Consider the following 19,050-nt stretch of genomic DNA (forward strand, 5'->3'; position numbering starts at 1 on the left):
CACGTAGAGAGACACGGAGACAGACACCCGTAGAGAGACACGTAGAGAGACACGGAGACAGAGACCACGTAGAGAGACACGGAGAGAGACACGGAGACAACGTAGAGAGACAGGGAGACAACGTAGACACGTAGCGATACATACTGCAGTTTACAGATACGTAGAGCGATACGTAGAGAACATTCAGAGGTGCGTTGAGATATCCATAGAGATGCGTAGAGTGTCGGTACGCAGAGAGATAGTAGCGACACGTGTTTAATAACAATACACAAAGAGCATTTAGAGACGCGTAGAGATAGAGCGATATACGTGGTTATTGAATAGAGATGCATAGACACAGTAATACAAAGACAGTGTTTATATATAGACATATAGTGGCACACAGAGGCGGTGCAAAGCATACACAGAGGGAGATGGACATTTAAAGAGAGACACAGCGACGTGAAGAGGCGTTGTATACACCTAAGACACTTTATTTAGACAGTGTACAGATAGGTTAAGCAGACATACACAGAGAGACACCGAGCACAGAGAGAAACAGACGGGGAGACATCGAGGCAGATCTAAAGACAGAGAGGGAGACACGAGGACACAGAGACGTGGACACAGAGACGTAGAGACAGACACGGGGACGTCGGGGCATACAGCAACTAACGTAGACGAACGAGGCAGAGTTACAAAGAGACGCATCGAGACGACATCGAGCCATAGAGACAGAGAAATACACAAAGGTAGGTAGAGGGAGACACGGATAGAGACACAGAGACAAGAGAGAGAGACAAATGAGACAGAACCCCGGAGAAGAACCCCCCCACACCCCCCTGCATCGCCCGGTCTTCTCGACGTCGCCTCGCCTGGACTGCGTCGATAGTGAACGGCGTCCGACCGTGACGCCGAACTCGCTCGCAGTCGTCACGCGGACTCCTTCAAGGGAATAATCACAACAACAACAGCAGCAGCAGCAGCCTCCTCGACTCAGCCCTCGGTGAACAGCGCACCCCAAGACCCTGGCGAGTAACGTAATTACTACACGGTGACACGACACACACACAGCACACACAGCGCGTAAGGATAGCTCACAAGGTAACACACAGCACACACAGCGTGTAAGGATAGCTCACAAGGTAACACACAGCACACACAGCGCGTAAGGATAGCTCACAATGTAACACACAGCACACACAGCGTGTAAGGATAGCTCACAAGGTAACACACAGCACACACAGCGTGTAAGGATAGCTCACAAGGTAACACACAGCACACACAGCGCGTAAGGATAGCTCACAAGTTAACACACAGCACACACAGCGCGTAAGGATAGCTCACAAGTTAACACACAGCACACACAGCGCGTAAGGATAGCTCACGAGGTAACACACGGCACACACAGCGTGTAAAGATAGCTCACAAGGTAACACACAGCGCACACAGCGGTTAAAGATAGCTCACAAGGCAACACACAGCACACACAGCGCATAAAGATAGCTCACAAGTTAACACACAGCACACACAGCGTGTAAGGATAGCTCACAAGGTAACACACAGCACACACAGTGTGTAATGATAGCTCACAAGGTAGCACACAGCACACACAGCGTGTAAGGATAGCTCACAAGGTAAACACACAGCACACACAGCGTGTAAAGATAGCTCACAAAGTTGCACAGCACACACAGCGTGTAAGGATAGCTCAAAAAGTAACACACAGCGTGTAAAGATAGCTCACAAGTTAACACACAGCACACACAGCGTGTAAGGATAGCTCACAAGGTAACACACAGCACACACAGCGTGTAATGATAGCTCACAAGGTAGCATACAGCACACACAGCGTGTAAGGATAGCTCACAAGGTAAACACACAGCACACACAGTGCGTAAGGATAGCTTACAAGGTAACACACAGTATATACCGTGTAAGGATAGCTCACAAGGTAAACACACAGCACACACAGCGTGTAAAGATAGCTCACAAAGTTGCACAGCACACACAGCGTGTAAGGATAGCTCACAAAGTAACACACGGCACACACAGCGTGTAAAGATAGCTCACAAGTTAACACACAGCACACACAGCGTGTAATGATAGCTCACAAGGTAGCACACAGCACACACAGCGTGTAAGGATAGCTCACAAGGTAAACACACAGCACACACAGCGTGTAAAGATAGCTCACAAAGTAACACAGCACACACAGCATGTAAGGATAGCTCACAAGGTAACACACAGCACACACAGCGTGTAAGGATAGCTCACAAGGTAACACACAGCACACACAGCGTGTAATGATAGCTCACAAGGTAGCAGACAGCACACACAGCGTGTAAGGATAGCTCACAAGGTAAACACACAGCACACACAGCGTGTAAAGATAGCTCACAAAGTAACACAGCACACACAGCATGTAAGGATAGCTCACAAGGTAACACACGGCACACACAGCGTGTAAAGATAGCTCACAAGTTAACACACAGCACACACAGCGCGCAAAGATATCTCACAAGGTAACACACAGCACACACAGCGCGTAAGGATAGCTCACAAGGTAACACACAGCACACACAGCGTGTAAAGATAGCTCACAGGTAGCACACAGCACACACAGCGCGTAAAGATAGCGCACAAGGTAACACACAGCGCGTAAGGATAGCTCACAAGGTAACAAACAGCACACACAGCGCGTAAGGATAGCTCACAAGGTAGCACACAGCACACACAGCATGTAAAGATAGCTCACAAGGTAACTCACAGTACACAGCGCGTAAAGATAGCTCACAAGGTAACAGCACACATAGCGTGTAAAGATAGCTCACAAGTTAACAGAGCACACACAGCGCGTAAGGATAGCTCACAAGGTAACACACAGGACACACAGCGCGTAAGGATAGCTCACAAGGTAACACACAGCACACACAGCGCGTAAGGATAGCTCATAAGTTAACAGAGCACACACAGCGTGTAAGGATAGCTCACAAGTTAACACACAACACACACAGCGCGTAAGGATAGCTCACAAGTTAACAGAGCACACACAGCGCGTAAGGATAGCTCACAAGGTAACACACAGCACACACAGCGCGTAAAGATAGCTCACAAGTTCACAGAGCACACAGCATGTAAGGATAGCTCACAAGGTAACACACAGCGCGTAAAGATTTCTCACAAGGTAACACGCAGCACACACAGCGCGTAAGGATAGCTCACAAGGTAACACACAGCACACACAGCGCGTAAAGATAGCTCACAAGGTAACACACAGCACACACAGCACGTAAAGATAGCTCACAAGGTAACACACAGCACACACAGCACGTAAAGATAGCTCACAAGGTAACACACAGCACACACAGCGCGTAAAGATAGCTCACAAGGTAACACACAGCACACACAGCACGTAAAGATAGCTCACAAGTTAACACACAGCACACACAGCGCGTAAAGATAGCATACAAGGTAACACACAGCACACAGCACGTAAAGATAGCTCACAAGTTAACACACAGCACTCACAGCGCGTAAAGATAGCATACAAGGTAACACACAGCACACACAGCATGTAAGGATAGCTCACAAGGTAACACAGCGCACACAGCGCGTCAAGATAACTCACAAGGTAACACACAGCACGTAATGATAACTCAAGTTCAACACACACACAGCATGTAAAGATAGCTCACAAGGTAACACACATCACATACAGCGCGTAAGGATAGCTCACAAGTTAACACACAGCACACACAGCGCGTAAAGATAGCTCACAAGTTAACACACAGCACACACAGTGCGTACGGATAGCTCTCAAGGTAACACACAGCACACACAGCGCGTAAAGATAGCTTACAATGTCATAATATATAGCGGTGAGCCCAAGAACCGCACCGGTATTGACTGATATTTTTTTTGTTTAACACGAACAAGCCTCTACAGCAGCGGCAAGTCGTCAGCACGGAGGACGAGCGACTTGGCATTGCAGACTGGATGTTACAGCACGTGCAACTCCAGCCGGCAGAGTAATACGGCACAAGCTTGATGAAAACAGTGCAACCTGTCGCCTGCGACAGCTTGGCTTTCCCTGGCGGAGGCTCTTTGCGAGCAAGTATAAAGGCCACCGCGCCGCACAAAGAGGCAGTGGTTGTGTCTACACCCACCACGCCCGGCTGCCTTCGTCTCTTTGGTGCTGAATTTTCATACCGCACCAGGAGCCCATTTGAGGCCGAGTCGATCTAGGTGAGGCCCCAGGAGGGAGTCGTGAGACGTGGCTGGGGATTGAACTTGGGCCACTGTGTTTGTAGCGCAAATGCGTTAACCACCGCGACAACCCATTTTGCATACGAACGCGTAGGTCTTCTTAGTAGAACTGACGTGGTGGGGCCAGGCAGGAGGTGCTGTGGCCTGCACCTCACACAGATACTTTCACAGACCCACGAAAGGTGTGGTGTGGCTGTGCTCACACACAAATACATATAAAAAGACCAAGATCCCCCATATAGCCTGAACAGACTTGGGGCAAGTGCTGTTAGCGAGCACCTATGAAGGCCGGCACGGCACACGAGGGGGTGGGTATCCAACACCACGCCCGGCGGCCTTTGTCTCCCCAGTGGTGATGTTTACACATCGCACCGGGTACTCATTTGAGGCTGAGTTGACCTCGGGGAGGCCCAGGACCGGTTCAATAATCGTCACCGGTGTTGGCCGTGAGCGGGAATCGAACTCGTGCCCGTGAGTTCATAGCGTTGCGCGCTAACCGTTACAGACACAGACAGACACACACAGACACACACACAGACACACACACAGACACACACAGACACACACAGACAGTGCGATGGTGGGGTTGGACTTCGACGTGCGCACCTACTGCTGCAACCTCCGCGCCACCAAGCCCCCCTACGAATGCCCCGTGTCCTCGTGCCGCAAGATCTACAAGTCCTACAGCGGCATCGAGTACCACCTCTTCCACTACGAGCATGGGGACGGCGCGGGGGCGCCCACGCCGGCGCGCAAGCCCCGGGGCCGCAAGGGCCGCGGCGGCGGAGGGACCTCCAGGGCTCCGTCCCCGGGGGCCACGGGCGGCGGCGGCGGCGGCGCCGCTCGCTCTCCGGGGCGCGACGCCCTCACCTACGCGCAGGCGCAGCGCCTGGTGGAGGTCGACCTGGACGGCCGGGTCATCCGCATCAGCATCTTCGACTCCATCGAGATCGTGGACGAGGACGAGGATGAGACGGCGCCGCAGCCGGAGGAGAAGGAGGCGGCGGTGGCGGCCGCCGGAGGGGACGAGCGGCGACAGCGCAACCAGAACAACGGCACCGGCGGCCAGGAGAACGGCGACAGCAAGAACGGCGTCGCCGGCATCAAGGAGGAGGAGGAGGCCACCGAAGGAGCAGGAGGCGGAGGAGGAGGAGGCGCGCAAAGGGAGGTGAAACACGAGCGCACGAGACACAAGGATGGGGGAGCCGCGGAGACTGGCGCCGGCAACAAAGAGAACGCCGACGGAACGGCGCAGCAGCATCAGCAGCAACCCAAGAGCGGTCGGCACAAGCACAAGGAACGCAGGAGGGACGGAGGAGGAGGGGGCGACGGGGGTCCGGGCGCCGGCGGAGGAGGCGCGTGGACGTCGGCCCACCAGGGAGCGGTGGCCACCCCCGGCCAGGCCGCTCCCGGGGCTCCCGCGGGGCCGGGGTCCGGCTCGGGGTCCGGCTCTGGGGGAGCGGCCCCCTCCGGTGTGGCGTGCGCGCCGGCGGGGGGCCCGGCCGCGTGCAAGATCCCGGAGGCGATGTTCCGCGTGATCGAGTACGACGCGCCGGTGGCCCCCGCGCGCCCCAGCGCCTACTACAGATACATCGAGAAGTCCAGCGAAGAGCTCGACGAGGAGGTGCGTGCCTGCGTGCCTGCGTGCCTGCGTGCGCGTGTGCGCGTACACGCGGCATGGCGTTTCGCGTCGATTCGTTCAGCGTAAGCTCGCCCGTTCGCACGACACCTCGCGCTCGTTTTGAACGTTTCTCTCACCTGCCAATGACTCCCCCCCCTCCGTGGCGAACATGGTGGGGGGCGTGGGGGAGGGGGCGGATGAGCGGTAGGGGGCCAGGTGACTCGTTACCCCCGTGGGGCTTCCCCCCCTTCAGGTGGAGTACCACATGGACGAGGAGGACTACGCGTGGCTGGAGATGATGAACGAGCGGCGGCACGGCGAGGGCCTGCCACCCGTCACCCAGGAGTCCTTCGAGCTGCTCATGGACCGCCTGGAGAAGGAGTCGTGCTTCGAGAGCCGCGCCAAGCCCCTGGGCGGCATCCAAGGCGACACGGCGGGGGCCGGCGGAGGGGCCAACTCTACCGACCCCTCTGGGGGTGAGGGCCCATCGTTTGAGCCAAAACCCACCGAAACCTGCCCAACCCACCCAAATGCACCCACCAAACCCACCCAACCCACCCAAAACCCACCCCAACCCACCCCAACCCACCCCAACCCACCCAACCCACCCAAACCCACCCAACCCACCCAAACCCACCCAACCCACCCAAACCCACCCAACCCACCCAAACCCACCCAACCCACCTAAACCCACCCAAACCCACCTCAACCCACCCAAACCCACCCAACCCACCCAAACCCACCCAAACCAACCCACCCAAACCCACCCAACCCACCCACCCCACCCAAATGCACCCACCCAAACCCACCAAAACCCACCCAAACCCACCCAAATGCACCCACCCCAAACCCACCTAAACCCACCCCAACCCACCCAAACCCACCCAACATGCATTGATTGTGTGTCGAGCATCTAAATGCAAGCTGCATTCCTAGTTGCTGCACACAGTATTGTGGTGGCCATCAGCTAGAAAGAGCCAAGATTGTGTCAATTCTTAATGATTTAATCTAATTTTCATTATGCTTATAGATTAGCTCTGTTTTACGAAAGTGAAAGCCAAGCCAAATTGATCATAAGGATTGTCCAAAACTGTGCGATTGAAACCCAGCGTAAAATGGATTACGGATGCATGATCGGTGCCTTTCTCAATTCTATGCGTCTGTAGCCTTTGTTTCACACCTGTCTCTCACCCGTACGCATCTCTCACCTGTTTCTCTCACCTTGTGTGCGTGCCACCGTCCCCGCCGCCGCCGCGCCCGGCGCAGCATCGGTGCCGCTGCCCCCGCCGGACGAGGACGCCCTCTGCTGCATCTGCAACGACGGCGAGTGCCAGAACAGCAACGTGATCCTCTTCTGCGACATGTGCAACCTGGCGGTGCACCAGGAGTGCTACGGGGTGCCCTACATCCCCGAGGGCCAGTGGCTGTGCCGCCGCTGCCTGCAGTCGCCCTCGCGGGCCGTGGACTGCGCGCTGTGCCCCAACAAGGGCGGCGCCTTCAAGCAGACGGACGACGGGCGCTGGGCGCACGTGGTGTGCGCCCTGTGGATCCCCGAGGTGTGCTTCGCCAACACCGTCTTCCTGGAGCCCATCGACAGCATCGAGCACATCCCGCCGGCGCGCTGGAAGCTCACCTGCTACGTGTGCAAGCAGCGCGGCTCGGGCGCCTGCATCCAGTGCCACAAGGCCAACTGCTACACGGCCTTCCACGTGACGTGCGCCCAGCAGGCGGGCCTCTACATGAAGATGGAGCCCGTGCGCGAGACGGGCGCCAACGGGACGTCCTTCAGCGTCCGCAAGACGGCCTACTGCGACATTCACACGCCGCCCGGCAGTGTGCGGCGGTACGTGTCCCCCTCGTCCTTGTGCGTGTCTCCGTCTCGCTCGCCTGCGTGTCCTTCGTGTGCAGGTGAGGCATAGCCGAGGCTCTCACCTGTGTGGTTTTCATGTACAGGTGAGGCATAGGGTGACCCTCCTCACCTGCAATGGTTTTCATGTACAGGTGAGGCATAGCCGAGGCTCTCACCGGTGTGGTTTTTGTGTACAGGTGAGGCAGTTGAGGCCCTCCTTGTACGTATCTGAGCCGTATCACTCAGCGGCTCATTCTCTGCCTAGACGAGCTCCATAGGCTACCAGTTGCAGAGCTCAGCCCGCGATGGAGGGATGTGGCATTACGTGGTGTGGGATCGTGCGGTGTGGCTTGGTGTGGCGCGGCGTTGCGGCGTTGTGCGGTCCGGCGTGGTGTGTGGTGAATGTGACATGATTCGGTGTGGTACGGGTTTGGCCTGGTGCGATGTGGCGTGTTGCGCGGTGCGGTGTTAGCGTGGTGCAGTGTTAGCGTGGTGCGGTGTTGGCGTGGTGCGGTGTGACGTGGTATGGTGTGGCGTGGTGTGACTTGGTGTTATGTAACATGGTGCGGTGTGGCATGGTGCGGTGTGGCGTGGTGTGGTGTATCTTGGTGTGGCATGGCGCGGTGTGACATGGTGCGGGGTGTGACATGGTATCATGGTTCAGCACGACTCATGCCAGGGCGACCCGGTGGGGACGCGTTCAACGGTGGGCGCTCCCGTCACGCTCCCGTCACGCTCCCGTCACGCTCCCGTCACGCTCCCGTCACACTCCTGTAACGCTCCCGTCACGCTCCCGTCACGCTCCCGTCACGCTCCCGTAACACTCCCGTCACGCTCCCGTCACGCTCCCGTCACACTCCCATCACGCTTCCGTCACACTCCCGTCACGCTCCCGTCACACTCCCGTAATGATCCCGTCACGCTCCCGTCACGATCCCGTCACACTCCCAACACACTCCCGTCACGCTCCCATAACACTCCCGTAACACTCCCGTAACGATCCCGCCAGGCTCCCGTCCCGCTCCCGTCACACACTCGTCACATTCCCGCCACGCTTCACGGAAATCCTCCGGATCGCCGTTCATTCCCCACGTCTCGCAGGCCCCTGCTGCTGACAGGCAGCGAGAGCGACGGTGAGGACGGGGAGGGCGGCGCGGCCGGAGGCTGCACCCCGGGCTGGTCGGCCAAGAAAGCCAAGGCCAAGTCGAAGCAGAAGATGAAGAAGGCGCGGAAGATCCTGGCGGAGCGGCGCGCCGCTGTGCCCATCGTGTCCGTGCCGTGCATTCCTCCCCACAGGTGCGCGATGTTACACGGCCGTCTCGGACAGATGTGCGATGATGGGGGGGGGACGGGCGGGAGAGGCGCGCGGGGGGGTGGGATTTTGGGGGCCGGCGATAAGCCCTGGAGGCTGGAGGCGTGGGTTAGGCCCTGTACATATGGATCAATCGATGAAGTCCGCTCTCTCATCGACCGATCCTTATCGCGCGATAGTTCAGGGCTGGCCGAGTCGTTGAAAAAGGAGCTGAACAGCTCAGGGGGTGGTTTTACTCGGATAAAATAAACATTCTCATTCTGAGGCCCGATTTAAAAACAATGGTGGATGCCCCCAAAAATCCCGCTTTTCAAAGGTGAGAAACCCCCCCGGCAAGGGGAGCGTTCCCAGCGTGACGCCGCCAATTTACGCCCCCAAGCCCTCGCCATCACCTCCCGGCCAGTGACACACACATGGGTACTCACGGTAGAACAACATATCTACAATTTTGATTTGAAGGTTTCTTGACTGCAGGGATCCCAATAAAACAGTTTTTCTTGCTGTGGTTGTCCCACCTGATGACGATTATTGCTTGTGTTGCGATCGAAACGTCGTGATTTATTATTTTTCTACCCATGTGACTTTACCGAATGAACCAAAGAGTAACATATATACACATTTTTTAGAGTTATTGTATTCATTGAGTAATGAGCCGGTAATCGGTAGAGTAAATGATACCTCATTAATTGGGATGCAAAAACAAAATCCTACGTCTTAAGATGGTAATTGATTATCCCAACTTCTAGTATGGGTTGGACTCTGGAGAAATGGAGGTGTGAGTTCGAACCCGGAGCTCTGACGCGTGGCGCTTCGAAACCCCTCCTATCAGCGGGGCAGTTTTGCTGGTGCCCTGATGCCGTGCGTTGCCGTGCCTTTGTTTACCGCCCTCCCCCCACCTCGCTGGCTCGCAGGCTGAGCAAGATCATTAGCCGCGTGTCCATGCAGCGCAAGAGCCAGTTCATGCAGCGCATGCACAGCTACTGGACGCTCAAGCGGCAGTCCCGCAATGGCGTGCCCCTTCTGCGGAGGCTGCAGTCCCACCTGCAGTCGCAGCGATCCATGGAGCAGGTAACGGAGGCTGCCCTTCAAGATTCACAGTGAACATTCGTTAGAGCCTGTAACCCAGACGTTTTGGCGAACTTTCGCAATCCGCGGTCGTCCGTTTTGGAAATTGTAACTTTTTTTGCCGTAGTTTTTATTTTATTTTAGTTTGGTCTGAGCCTGCCATCCCCCCATGTTTTGGTTTTATTTCTCTGCGCGGTAGAGCAGTAGATTGCCGTAGAGTCCGTCAAGTCTGACAAAGAAAAAAATATCTGCTTGGTATCAACCCCATGTTCGCCCCGATTAGGATTGGAGTTTTTTTTTTTTTAGAACGTAAATATAAGTTACACGTAGTTTGTAGAAATTGTCAAATTATCACGTGTCGCACAGCTCAATTTTACGTATTAGGATACTGATGAATGAATGAGTCAATGCCTTGTGCCTGCGAGGGCTGCTGGGTTGGCTCAGAAGTCATGGTGCTGTGCGGGCACCGCTAAGGTCCTGGGTTCAAAGCCGGGTTGCGATTAAACCCACCGGGTTCTCAAGTGCGGTGAGTTGCTGTTTTCGGCCTGGTCACCAGCGACTGCGCACAAAAGCATCACGTAGAATAATATTTTCTGCACTTATTTGGCAAAAATTCTGGCTTTGAGAATTAAATATAGGTTTGACTATTACGTGACGAACGTGCTATCTGCAATTTGTAAGGCGGCACCCTCTTACTGTGCGAACCAAAAGTGTCGCCCGAAGGGGTCTCAGTGGTAGCTCTGTGGGCCCTTTTCTGACACAGAGGAAAGAAACCTACATGTTAATATCGTCATTGATGAGGCCAGCTCCAAGTATGGAGAGTCCCCGTGTGGTGACGCATGTTCCTGCGTGTCCAATGGCTTCCGCGTCTCTCGCGACGACGCGACACCGATACCGCAATTGGGATAGCGCCCGAGGAAAAATGACAAAACAAACCTCCGGCCGCATCTCACCAAATCACACCTCACGGAGCGGCTCGGCCTTCTCACGCCCCCTCTCCTCTCCCCCCGTCGCCCCCCGGCCCGGCGTGACCCCAGCGCGAGCACCTGGGAGAGAAGAGCCACGCACTGAAGGAGCAGCTCAAGTCGTGGCAGCGTCTGCGCCACGACCTGGAGCGGGCGCGCCTGCTCGTCGAGCTCATCCGCAAGCGCGAGAAGCTCAAGCGCGAGCAGGTGGTGACCGTCGGCACGGCGACGCGAGCGCTTTGGCGACGCGAGCGCACGTCGGCACGGCGACGCGTCGAGTTGCGCGTGACCCTTGTGTAGACGCCGCACACTCGGCCGCCAATCCCCGTGCTCCGGGGTGTGTACGGTAATGGGTCTGACGACCTTGAGTTGTATTCCCGCTCATGGCAAACTACGATGATTCTGTGAACTAGTCCTGGGCCTCCCCTAGATCGACTGGGCCTCACATGAGTACAAGATTCAATGTGTAAACATTGCTAGCACGGAGACAAAGGCGGCCGGACGTGGTGTTGGCTACCCACCCTCCTCTTGTGCTGTGGCAGCACTTGCCCCAACAAGTCGGTTAAGACTACACAGGAGATCTTTGTCTTTGTGTGTGGTAGCACGCAGTAATGTTTTTTTAATGTTCAACCGTGTCTGCTGTGTTGATATGTGTTCATGGGTAATAATATGTAATCATTAATGGGTAATTTGTCGTAAGATGTGATAATGTGTGTCCATGTGGTGACGTGTGGTTGCGTGCGGTGACGCGTGTACCTATGTGTGTCCCCGTGCAGTGACGAGTGGTTGTGTGTGTGTCCGTACGGTGACGAGTGGTCGTGTGTGTGTACCCGTACGGTCACGCGTGGTTGTGTGTGTGTCTGTGGTGACGAGTGGTCGTGTGTGTGTCTGTGTGGTGACAGTGGTCATGTGTGTGTCTGTGCGATGACGAGTGGCCGTGTGTGTGTCTGTGTGGTGACAGTGGTCGTGTGTGTGTCTGTGTGGTGACAGTGGCCGTGTGTGTGTCTGTGCAGTGACGAGTGGCCGTGTGTGTGTGTGTGTGTGGTGACGAGTGGTCGTGTGTGTGTCTGTGTGGTGACGAGTGGTCGTGTGTGTGTCTGTGCGATGACGAGTGGCCGTGTGTGTGTGTCTGTGGTGACAGTGGTCGTGTGTGTGTCTGTGTGGTGACAGTGGTCGTGTGTGTGTCTGTGTGGTGACAGTGGCCGTGTGTGTGTCTGTGCAGTGACGAGTGGCCGTGTGTGTGTCTGTGTGGTGATGAGTGGTCGTGTGTGTGTCTGTGTGGTGACGAGTGGTCGTGTGTGTGTCTGTGTGGTGACGAGTGGTCGTGTGTCTGTGCGGTGACGAGTGGTCGTGTGTGTGTCTGTGCGATGACGAGTGGCCGTGTGTGTGTCTGTGGTGACGAGTGGTCGTGTGTGTGTCTGTGTGGTGACAGTGGCCGTGTGTGTGTCTGTGGTGACAGTGGCCGTGTGTGTGTCTGTGTGGTGACAGTGGTCGTGTGTGTGTCTGTGCAGTGACGAGTGGCCGTGTGTGTGTCTGTGTGGTGACAGTGGCCGTGTGTGTGTCTGTGTGGTGACAGTGGCCGTGTGTGTGTCTGTGTGGTGACAGTGGCCGTGTGTGTGTCTGTGTGGTGACAGTGGCCGTGTGTGTGTCTGTGCGGTGACGAGTGGTCGTGTGTGTGTCCACATGTGGTGATGCGTGGTCGTGTGTGTGTCTGTGCGGTGATGAGTGGTCGTGTGTGTGTCTGTGTGGTGACGAGTGGCCGTGTGTGTGTCTGTGTGGTGACAGTGGCCGTGTGTGTGTCTGTGTGGTGACAGTGGCCGTGTGTGTGTCTGTGTGGTGACAGTGGTCGTGTGTGTGTCCCCGTGTGGTGACAGTGGCCGTGTGTGTGTCTGTGCAGTGACGAGTGGCCGTGTGTGTGTCTGTGTGGTGACAGTGGCCGTGTGTGTGTCTGTGTGGTGACAGTGGCCGTGTGTGTGTCTGTGTGGTGACAGTGGCCGTGTGTGTGTCTGTGCGGTGACGAGTGGTCGTGTGTGTGTCCACATGTGGTGATGCGTGGTCGTGTGTGTGTCTGTGCGGTGATGAGTGGTCGTGTGTGTGTCTGTGTGGTGACGAGTGGCCGTGTGTGTGTCTGTGTGGTGACAGTGGCCGTGTGTGTGTCTGTGTGGTGACAGTGGCCGTGTGTGTGTCTGTGTGGTGACAGTGGTCGTGTGTGTGTCCCCGTGTGGTGACAGTGGCCGTGTGTGTGTCTGTGCAGTGACGAGTGGCCGTGTGTGTGTCTGTGTGGTGACAGTGGCCGTGTGTGTGTCTGTGTGGTGACAGTGGCCGTGTGTGTGTCTGTGTGGTGACAGTGGCCGTGTGTGTGTCTGTGCGGTGACGAGTGGTCGTGTGTGTGTCCACATGTGGTGATGCGTGGTCGTGTGTGTGTCTGTGCGGTGATGAGTGGTCGTGTGTGTGTCTGTGTGGTGACGAGTGGCCGTGTGTGTGTCTGTGTGGTGACAGTGGCCGTGTGTGTGTCTGTGTGGTGACAGTGGCCGTGTGTGTGTCTGTGTGGTGACAGTGGTCGTGTGTGTGTCCCCGTGTGGTGACAGTGGCCGTGTGTGTGTCTGTGCAGTGACGAGTGGCCGTGTGTGTGTCTGTGTGGTGACAGTGGCCGTGTGTGTGTCTGTGTGGTGACAGTGGTCGTGTGTGTGTCTGTGCAGTGACGAGTGGCCGTGTGTGTGTCTGTGCAGTGACGAGTGGCCGTGTGTGTGTCTGTGTGGTGACGAGTGGCCGTGTGTGTGTCTGTGTGGTGACAGTGGTCGTGTGTGTGTCTGTGCAGTGACGAGTGGCCGTGTGTGTGTCTGTGTGGTGACAGTGGCCGTGTGTGTGTCTGTGTGGTGACAGTGGCCGTGTGTGTGTCTGTGTGGTGACAGTGGCCGTGTGTGTGTCTGTGTGGTGACAGTGGCCGTGTGTGTGTCTGTGTGGTGACAGTGGCCGTGTGTGTGTCTGTGCGGTGACGAGTGGCCGTGTGTGTGTCTGTGTGGTGACAGTGGTCGTGTGTGTGTCTGTGCGGTGACGAGTGGCCGTGTGTGTGTCCCCGTGCGGTGACGCGTGGTCGTATGCGGTGACGCCCATCCGCGTGTTTCGCGCGGTGCAGATCCGAGCGCAGGAGGCCGTGATGGAGGCGCGGCTAATCCCGTTCGTCATCTTCCTACGCCGGACCCTGGAGCTGCTGCAGGAGCGAGACACGGGCAGCATCTTCTCGGAGCCCGTGTGCCTCGAGGAGGTGAGCGGGGAGTGGTGGGGGCCGCCGTCGTCGCATGGCCTCGACGAGAAGCGACTGCGACTTGGGCAGGAGCACGGCGTTGCGCGGCGCTTTCTGATGCGCTGTGCGGCACGCTGCGCAGAGGCCGTCTGGAACGCCGGTCTTCCGATATTCGGAAGCCACTGGGAGCTGTGATGCGCTTTTAAATCACCATCTAGATTGACGAACTAAGTTATTTAGAACTGCTTGTTTGTTGTCCTTCCCCCCCCCCCCCTCAATTTAGCCCCGCACCTATGAAGAAGTTCAACATACTGTACATACATAGACACACACAGAGACCCGTAGACTCACACAGAGACCCGTAGACTCATACAGAGACCCGTAGACTCATCCAGAGACCCATAGACTCGCACAGAGACCCGTAGACTCATACAGAGACCCATAGACACACACAGAGACCCGTAGACTCACACAGAGACCCGTAGACTCATACAGAGACCCGTAGACTCATACAGAGACCCATAGACTCGCACAGAGACCCGTAGACTCATACAGAGACCCATAGACTCGCACAGAGACCCGTAGACTCATACAGAGACCCATAGACCCACACAGACCCATAGACTCGCACAGAGACCCGTAGACTCATACAGAGACCCATAGACTCGCACAGAGACCCGTAGACTCAAACAGAGACCCATAGTCTGTTGTCCTTCCCCCACACCTCCGATTAGCGCGGTTGGCTACGTACGGTGCGAATGAAGTTCAACTTACGTACCATCCGGGACGATGGCCGACAGGGGAGAACTCATCCTAGCACAGCAACCACCTTGGAGATGGAGCGACGATGTCAGTTCGTGTACCGGAGTGAGATGTACGGTCAGCAGCACTGTTCCCCGCATGATGGCAACGACTCGTTTGAGGCCTTCATCCAGCAGTGGATAGAACAGGTAGTGTAGTGATCGGCGCACTGCGCTGCGAATCCGACGACCGCTCATGGCAGTTATCTTAAACAGTCCTGGGCCTCCCCTAGGTCCCTAGGTGTACCCGGCGTGGCGTGACGAGAATCAGCATTGGTGAGACAAAGGCGGCCGGGGGTGGTGTTTGCTACCCCCCCCTTGTGTGCTGTGCCAGCCTTCACGGATTCTCACGAGCAGCACTTGCCCCCTACAGTCTGTAATAAGCTACACGGGGGGGGTGGGGATCTTTGTCTATGCCCTGCGTAGGTGTCGGACTACCTGGACCACATCAAAACCCCCATGGACTTCTCCACGATGCGGCAGCGCGTGGACTCGCACGAGTACCGCAGCATGGACACCTTCGCCAGCGACTTCCAACTCATCGTCAACAACTGCATGCAGTACAACGCCAAGGTGCGTGCGGCCCCCAAGAGCCGGCGGCGACCCGGAGAGGGGTCACTGCCGCAGAGAGCTCAGAGAGGTGTCACTGTCACAGAGAGGTGTCACTGTCACAGAGAGGTCACAGAGAGGTGTCACTGCCACAGAGAGGTGTCACTGCCACAGAGAGGTGTCACTGCCACAGAGAGGTGTCACTGCCACAGAGAGGTGTCACTGTCACAGAGGCGTCACTGTCACAGAGAGGTGTCACTGTCACAGAGAGGTCACAGAGAGGCGTCACTGTCACAGAGAGGTGTCACTGCCACAGAGAGGTGTCACTGTCACAGAGAGGTGTCACTGCCACAGAGAGGTGTCACTGCCACAGAGAGGTGTCACTGTCACAGAGAGGTCACAGAGAGGTGTCACTGTCACAGAGAGGTCACAGAGAGGCGTCACTGTCACAGAGAGGTGTCACTGCCACAGAGAGGTGTCACTGTCACAGAGAGGTGTCACTGTCACAGAGAGGTGTCACTGCCACAGAGAGGTCACAGAGAGGTGTCACTGCCACAGAGAGGTGTCACTGTCACAGAGAGGTCACAGAGAGGTGTCACTGTCACAGAGAGGTGTCACTGTCACAGAGAGGTCACAGAGAGGTGTCACTGCCACAGAGAGGTGTCACTGTCACAGAGAGGTCACAGAGAGGTGTCACTGTCACAGAGAGGTGTCACTGTCACAGAGAGGTGTCACTGTCACAGAGAGGTGTCACTGTCACAGAGAGGCGTCACTGTCACAGAGAGGTGTCACTGTCACAGAGAGGTGTCACTGTCACAGAGAGGTCACAGAGAGGTGTCACTGCCACAGAGAGGTGTCACTGCCACAGAGAGGTCACAGAGAGGTGTCACTGTCACAGAGAGGCGTCACTGTCACAGAGAGGTGTCACTGTCACAGAGAAGTCACAGAGAGGTGTCACTGCCACAGAGAGGTGTCACTGCCACAGAGAGGTGTCACTGTCACAGAGAGGTGTCACTGCCACAGAGAGGTGTCACTGCCACAGAGAGGTGTCACTGTCACAGAGAGGTGTCACTGTCACAGAGAGGTGTCACTGTCACAGAGAGGCGTCACTGTCACAGAGAGGTGTCACTGCCACAGAGAGGTGTCACAGAGAGGTCACAGAGAGGTGTCACTGCCACAGAGAGGCGTCACTGTCACAGAGAGGTGTCACTGTCACAGAGAGGTGTCACTGTCACAGAGAGGTGTCACTGTCACAGAGAAGTCACAGAGAGGTGTCACTGTCACAGAGAGGTGTCACTGCCACAGAGAGGTGTCACTGCCACAGAGAGGTGTCACTGTCACAGAGAGGTGTCACTGTCACAGAGAGGTGTCACTGTCACAGAGAGAGACGTCACTGCCACAGAGAGGTGTCACTGTCACAGAGAGGCGTCACTGTCACAGAGTGGTGTCACTGCCACAGAGAGGCGTCACTGTCACAGAGAGGCGTCACTGTCACAGAGAGGTGTCACTGTCACAGAGAGGTGTCACTGTCACAGAGAGGCGTCACTGTCACAGAGAGGTCACAGAGAGGTGTCACTGTCACAGAGAGGTGTCACTGTCACAGAGAGGCGTCACTGTCACAGAGAGGCGTCACTGCCGCAGAGAGGTGTCACTGTCACAGAGAGGTGTCACTGTCACAGAGAGGCGTCACTGTCACAGAGAGGTGTCACTGTCACAGAGAGGTGTCACTGCCACAGAGAGGTGTCACTGTCACAGAGAGGTCACAGAGAGGTGTCACTGCCACAGAGAGGTCACAGAGAGGTGTCACTGCCACAGAGAGCGCCGGGGTTAATACTGAGTGCCGGGGTGTGTGTGGGTGCGGGGGGTGGATGCGCGGTGTGTGTGGGTGTGAGGAGTTCACAAAAGTCCCATCGGTGAGCTTCTCTGGCGGACAAGGCTGCGTTGGCTGGGTCATGTAGCCCGCATGCCCAGCCACCGCATGCCTAAACAGCTTTTGTTCGGCCTGATAGAGTGGGCTAAACGGGCGCGGCACCGGCTAGAGAAGACATGGAGTGATGTGGTACAGGAGGATGTGGAGCTGAGTGGACTTGCCAATGATTGGTACCAGGGGCGGAGCCAGGATTTTCAGCCCGGGGTGACATTCAACAAATTTTAATTTCAAGAATGATTAGAGAGTCAGGCTGTTGAACTAGAGTTCAGACGATACGATTGCGGCGCGGGCGCATCGACTGGAACTGCTCCATGATTTCGTCGTTGGTGACGCCTTTTGCGACGTCGTTTTCGACGAACAGGAGCATCGCGTCAGTAAGTACTCGGCGCCCATTGTGGTATGCATTCGGGTCTTGATGTGCTTCATCGCGCTAAAGATGCGCTCGGCTGTGGCGGTGGCCACCGGTGGGGTCAACACGAGGCGCACCAGGCGGTAGACCAGGTGAAAGCCGGAATCTCCGCGGCCGCTTGTCGCCAGGTTGATGGACAGCATTGGCAGCGTGTTCACATTCTTCAGCTCTTCATCTCGCCGGATTTCCTGTTCGAAGTGTCGCAGCTGCTGCCCGAGGAGAAGCATGTCGATATTGGGAAAATCGCGCTTGTAAAAATCACAGGCCAGCTCCAGGATCTTGCTGACGTTGAACGACTCTTATCGATTGCGGGGCGATAAATGGACCGCCAGCCGCAACATCTTCATCGACTCCGCGCTGAAACGCAGATCGAGCTCGACCAGCATCTTGTCGATCAAGGCGTTAAAGAGGTCTATGTGAAACACGTGGTCGTCGGTGATGACGTAGGTGCAGCGCCGAGGACGTCCAGGGCGGGTGTAGTTCGCGTTCATGTCGACGACGGGTACCCCGTTGAGCAGATCGTCGTAGCCGTTCTCGCGCAGCTCCTTCAGCGACTCAGTGGTGCAATCGACAAGCCGCATCGCATTGACAACGTCCTGGTCCTCTTTCTGCAGCGCCACGTGCAAATCGTTCGTGATCTTAAGCAAGCGCTCCGTCAGGTGCAGGCAGAACGCGAACTTGAACGAGAACATGTCGTTGAAGAAGGCGATGAGCTTCGGCCCGTTGCTCTGCCTTGGCGCCGTCCTCTTCCACGTTCTGGATGACGACGGCAGTCGCGTTGAACATCTCAATCAGGCGGTGCAGCGAGCGCCAGAAAGACGACGACCACCTTGTGTTGCCCGCCGCCGACAACGCCGTCTCCTGATTCTGACCGCGGCCAGTGGAGACCGCCAGCTCGTCGACCAGGTCGTCCACGAGCTTCTTGTGCTCGGCGAGCGGTTGGTCGCTGCGCTTGCACGAGCCACTGGCAGCGTGGGTTATGTCCTGGACGAGGTCAAAGAACGCGGCAATGTCGGCGACGCCATTTTGTGCAGGCAGCGACGAGAGCGAGCTGCAGC

At 56.4% G+C, this 19,050-nt stretch overlaps 1 protein-coding gene across 5 annotated transcripts in view; it reads left to right on the top strand.

The window, feature by feature from the left end:
* The first annotated feature begins 875 nt into the window (after positions 1-875).
* The window catches only part of LOC116949465 (peregrin), a 33,261-nt gene continuing 15,086 nt past the window's right edge, over positions 876-19,050 (top strand). Inside the window, exons 1-9 of one of the 5 annotated variants that reach the window (XM_076064877.1) lie at positions 876-1,010; positions 3,928-5,872; positions 6,123-6,345; positions 7,136-7,712; positions 8,820-9,014; positions 9,942-10,098; positions 11,133-11,267; positions 14,197-14,325; positions 15,531-15,677. In XM_076064877.1, the coding sequence (XP_075920992.1) occupies positions 4,826-5,872; positions 6,123-6,345; positions 7,136-7,712; positions 8,820-9,014; positions 9,942-10,098; positions 11,133-11,267; positions 14,197-14,325; positions 15,531-15,677 (2,610 nt within the window). In that variant the 5' untranslated portion in view covers positions 876-1,010; positions 3,928-4,825. Of the gene's footprint in view, positions 1,020-3,918; positions 5,873-6,122; positions 6,346-7,135; positions 7,713-8,819; positions 9,015-9,941; positions 10,099-11,132; positions 11,268-14,196; positions 14,326-15,530; positions 15,678-19,050 lie in introns of all 5 variants that reach the window. The other 4 variants (XM_076064875.1, XM_076064878.1, XM_076064876.1 and 1 more) reach the window with 4 other exon arrangements.

This window comes from Petromyzon marinus, unplaced genomic scaffold, assembly GCF_048934315.1.
Source record: "Petromyzon marinus isolate PM22_M1 ecotype Great Lakes invasive population unplaced genomic scaffold, UKy_Petmar_22M1.pri1.0 PM_Scaffold_86, whole genome shotgun sequence".
In the NCBI taxonomy this organism is placed as follows: domain Eukaryota; kingdom Metazoa; phylum Chordata; class Hyperoartia; order Petromyzontiformes; family Petromyzontidae; genus Petromyzon; species Petromyzon marinus.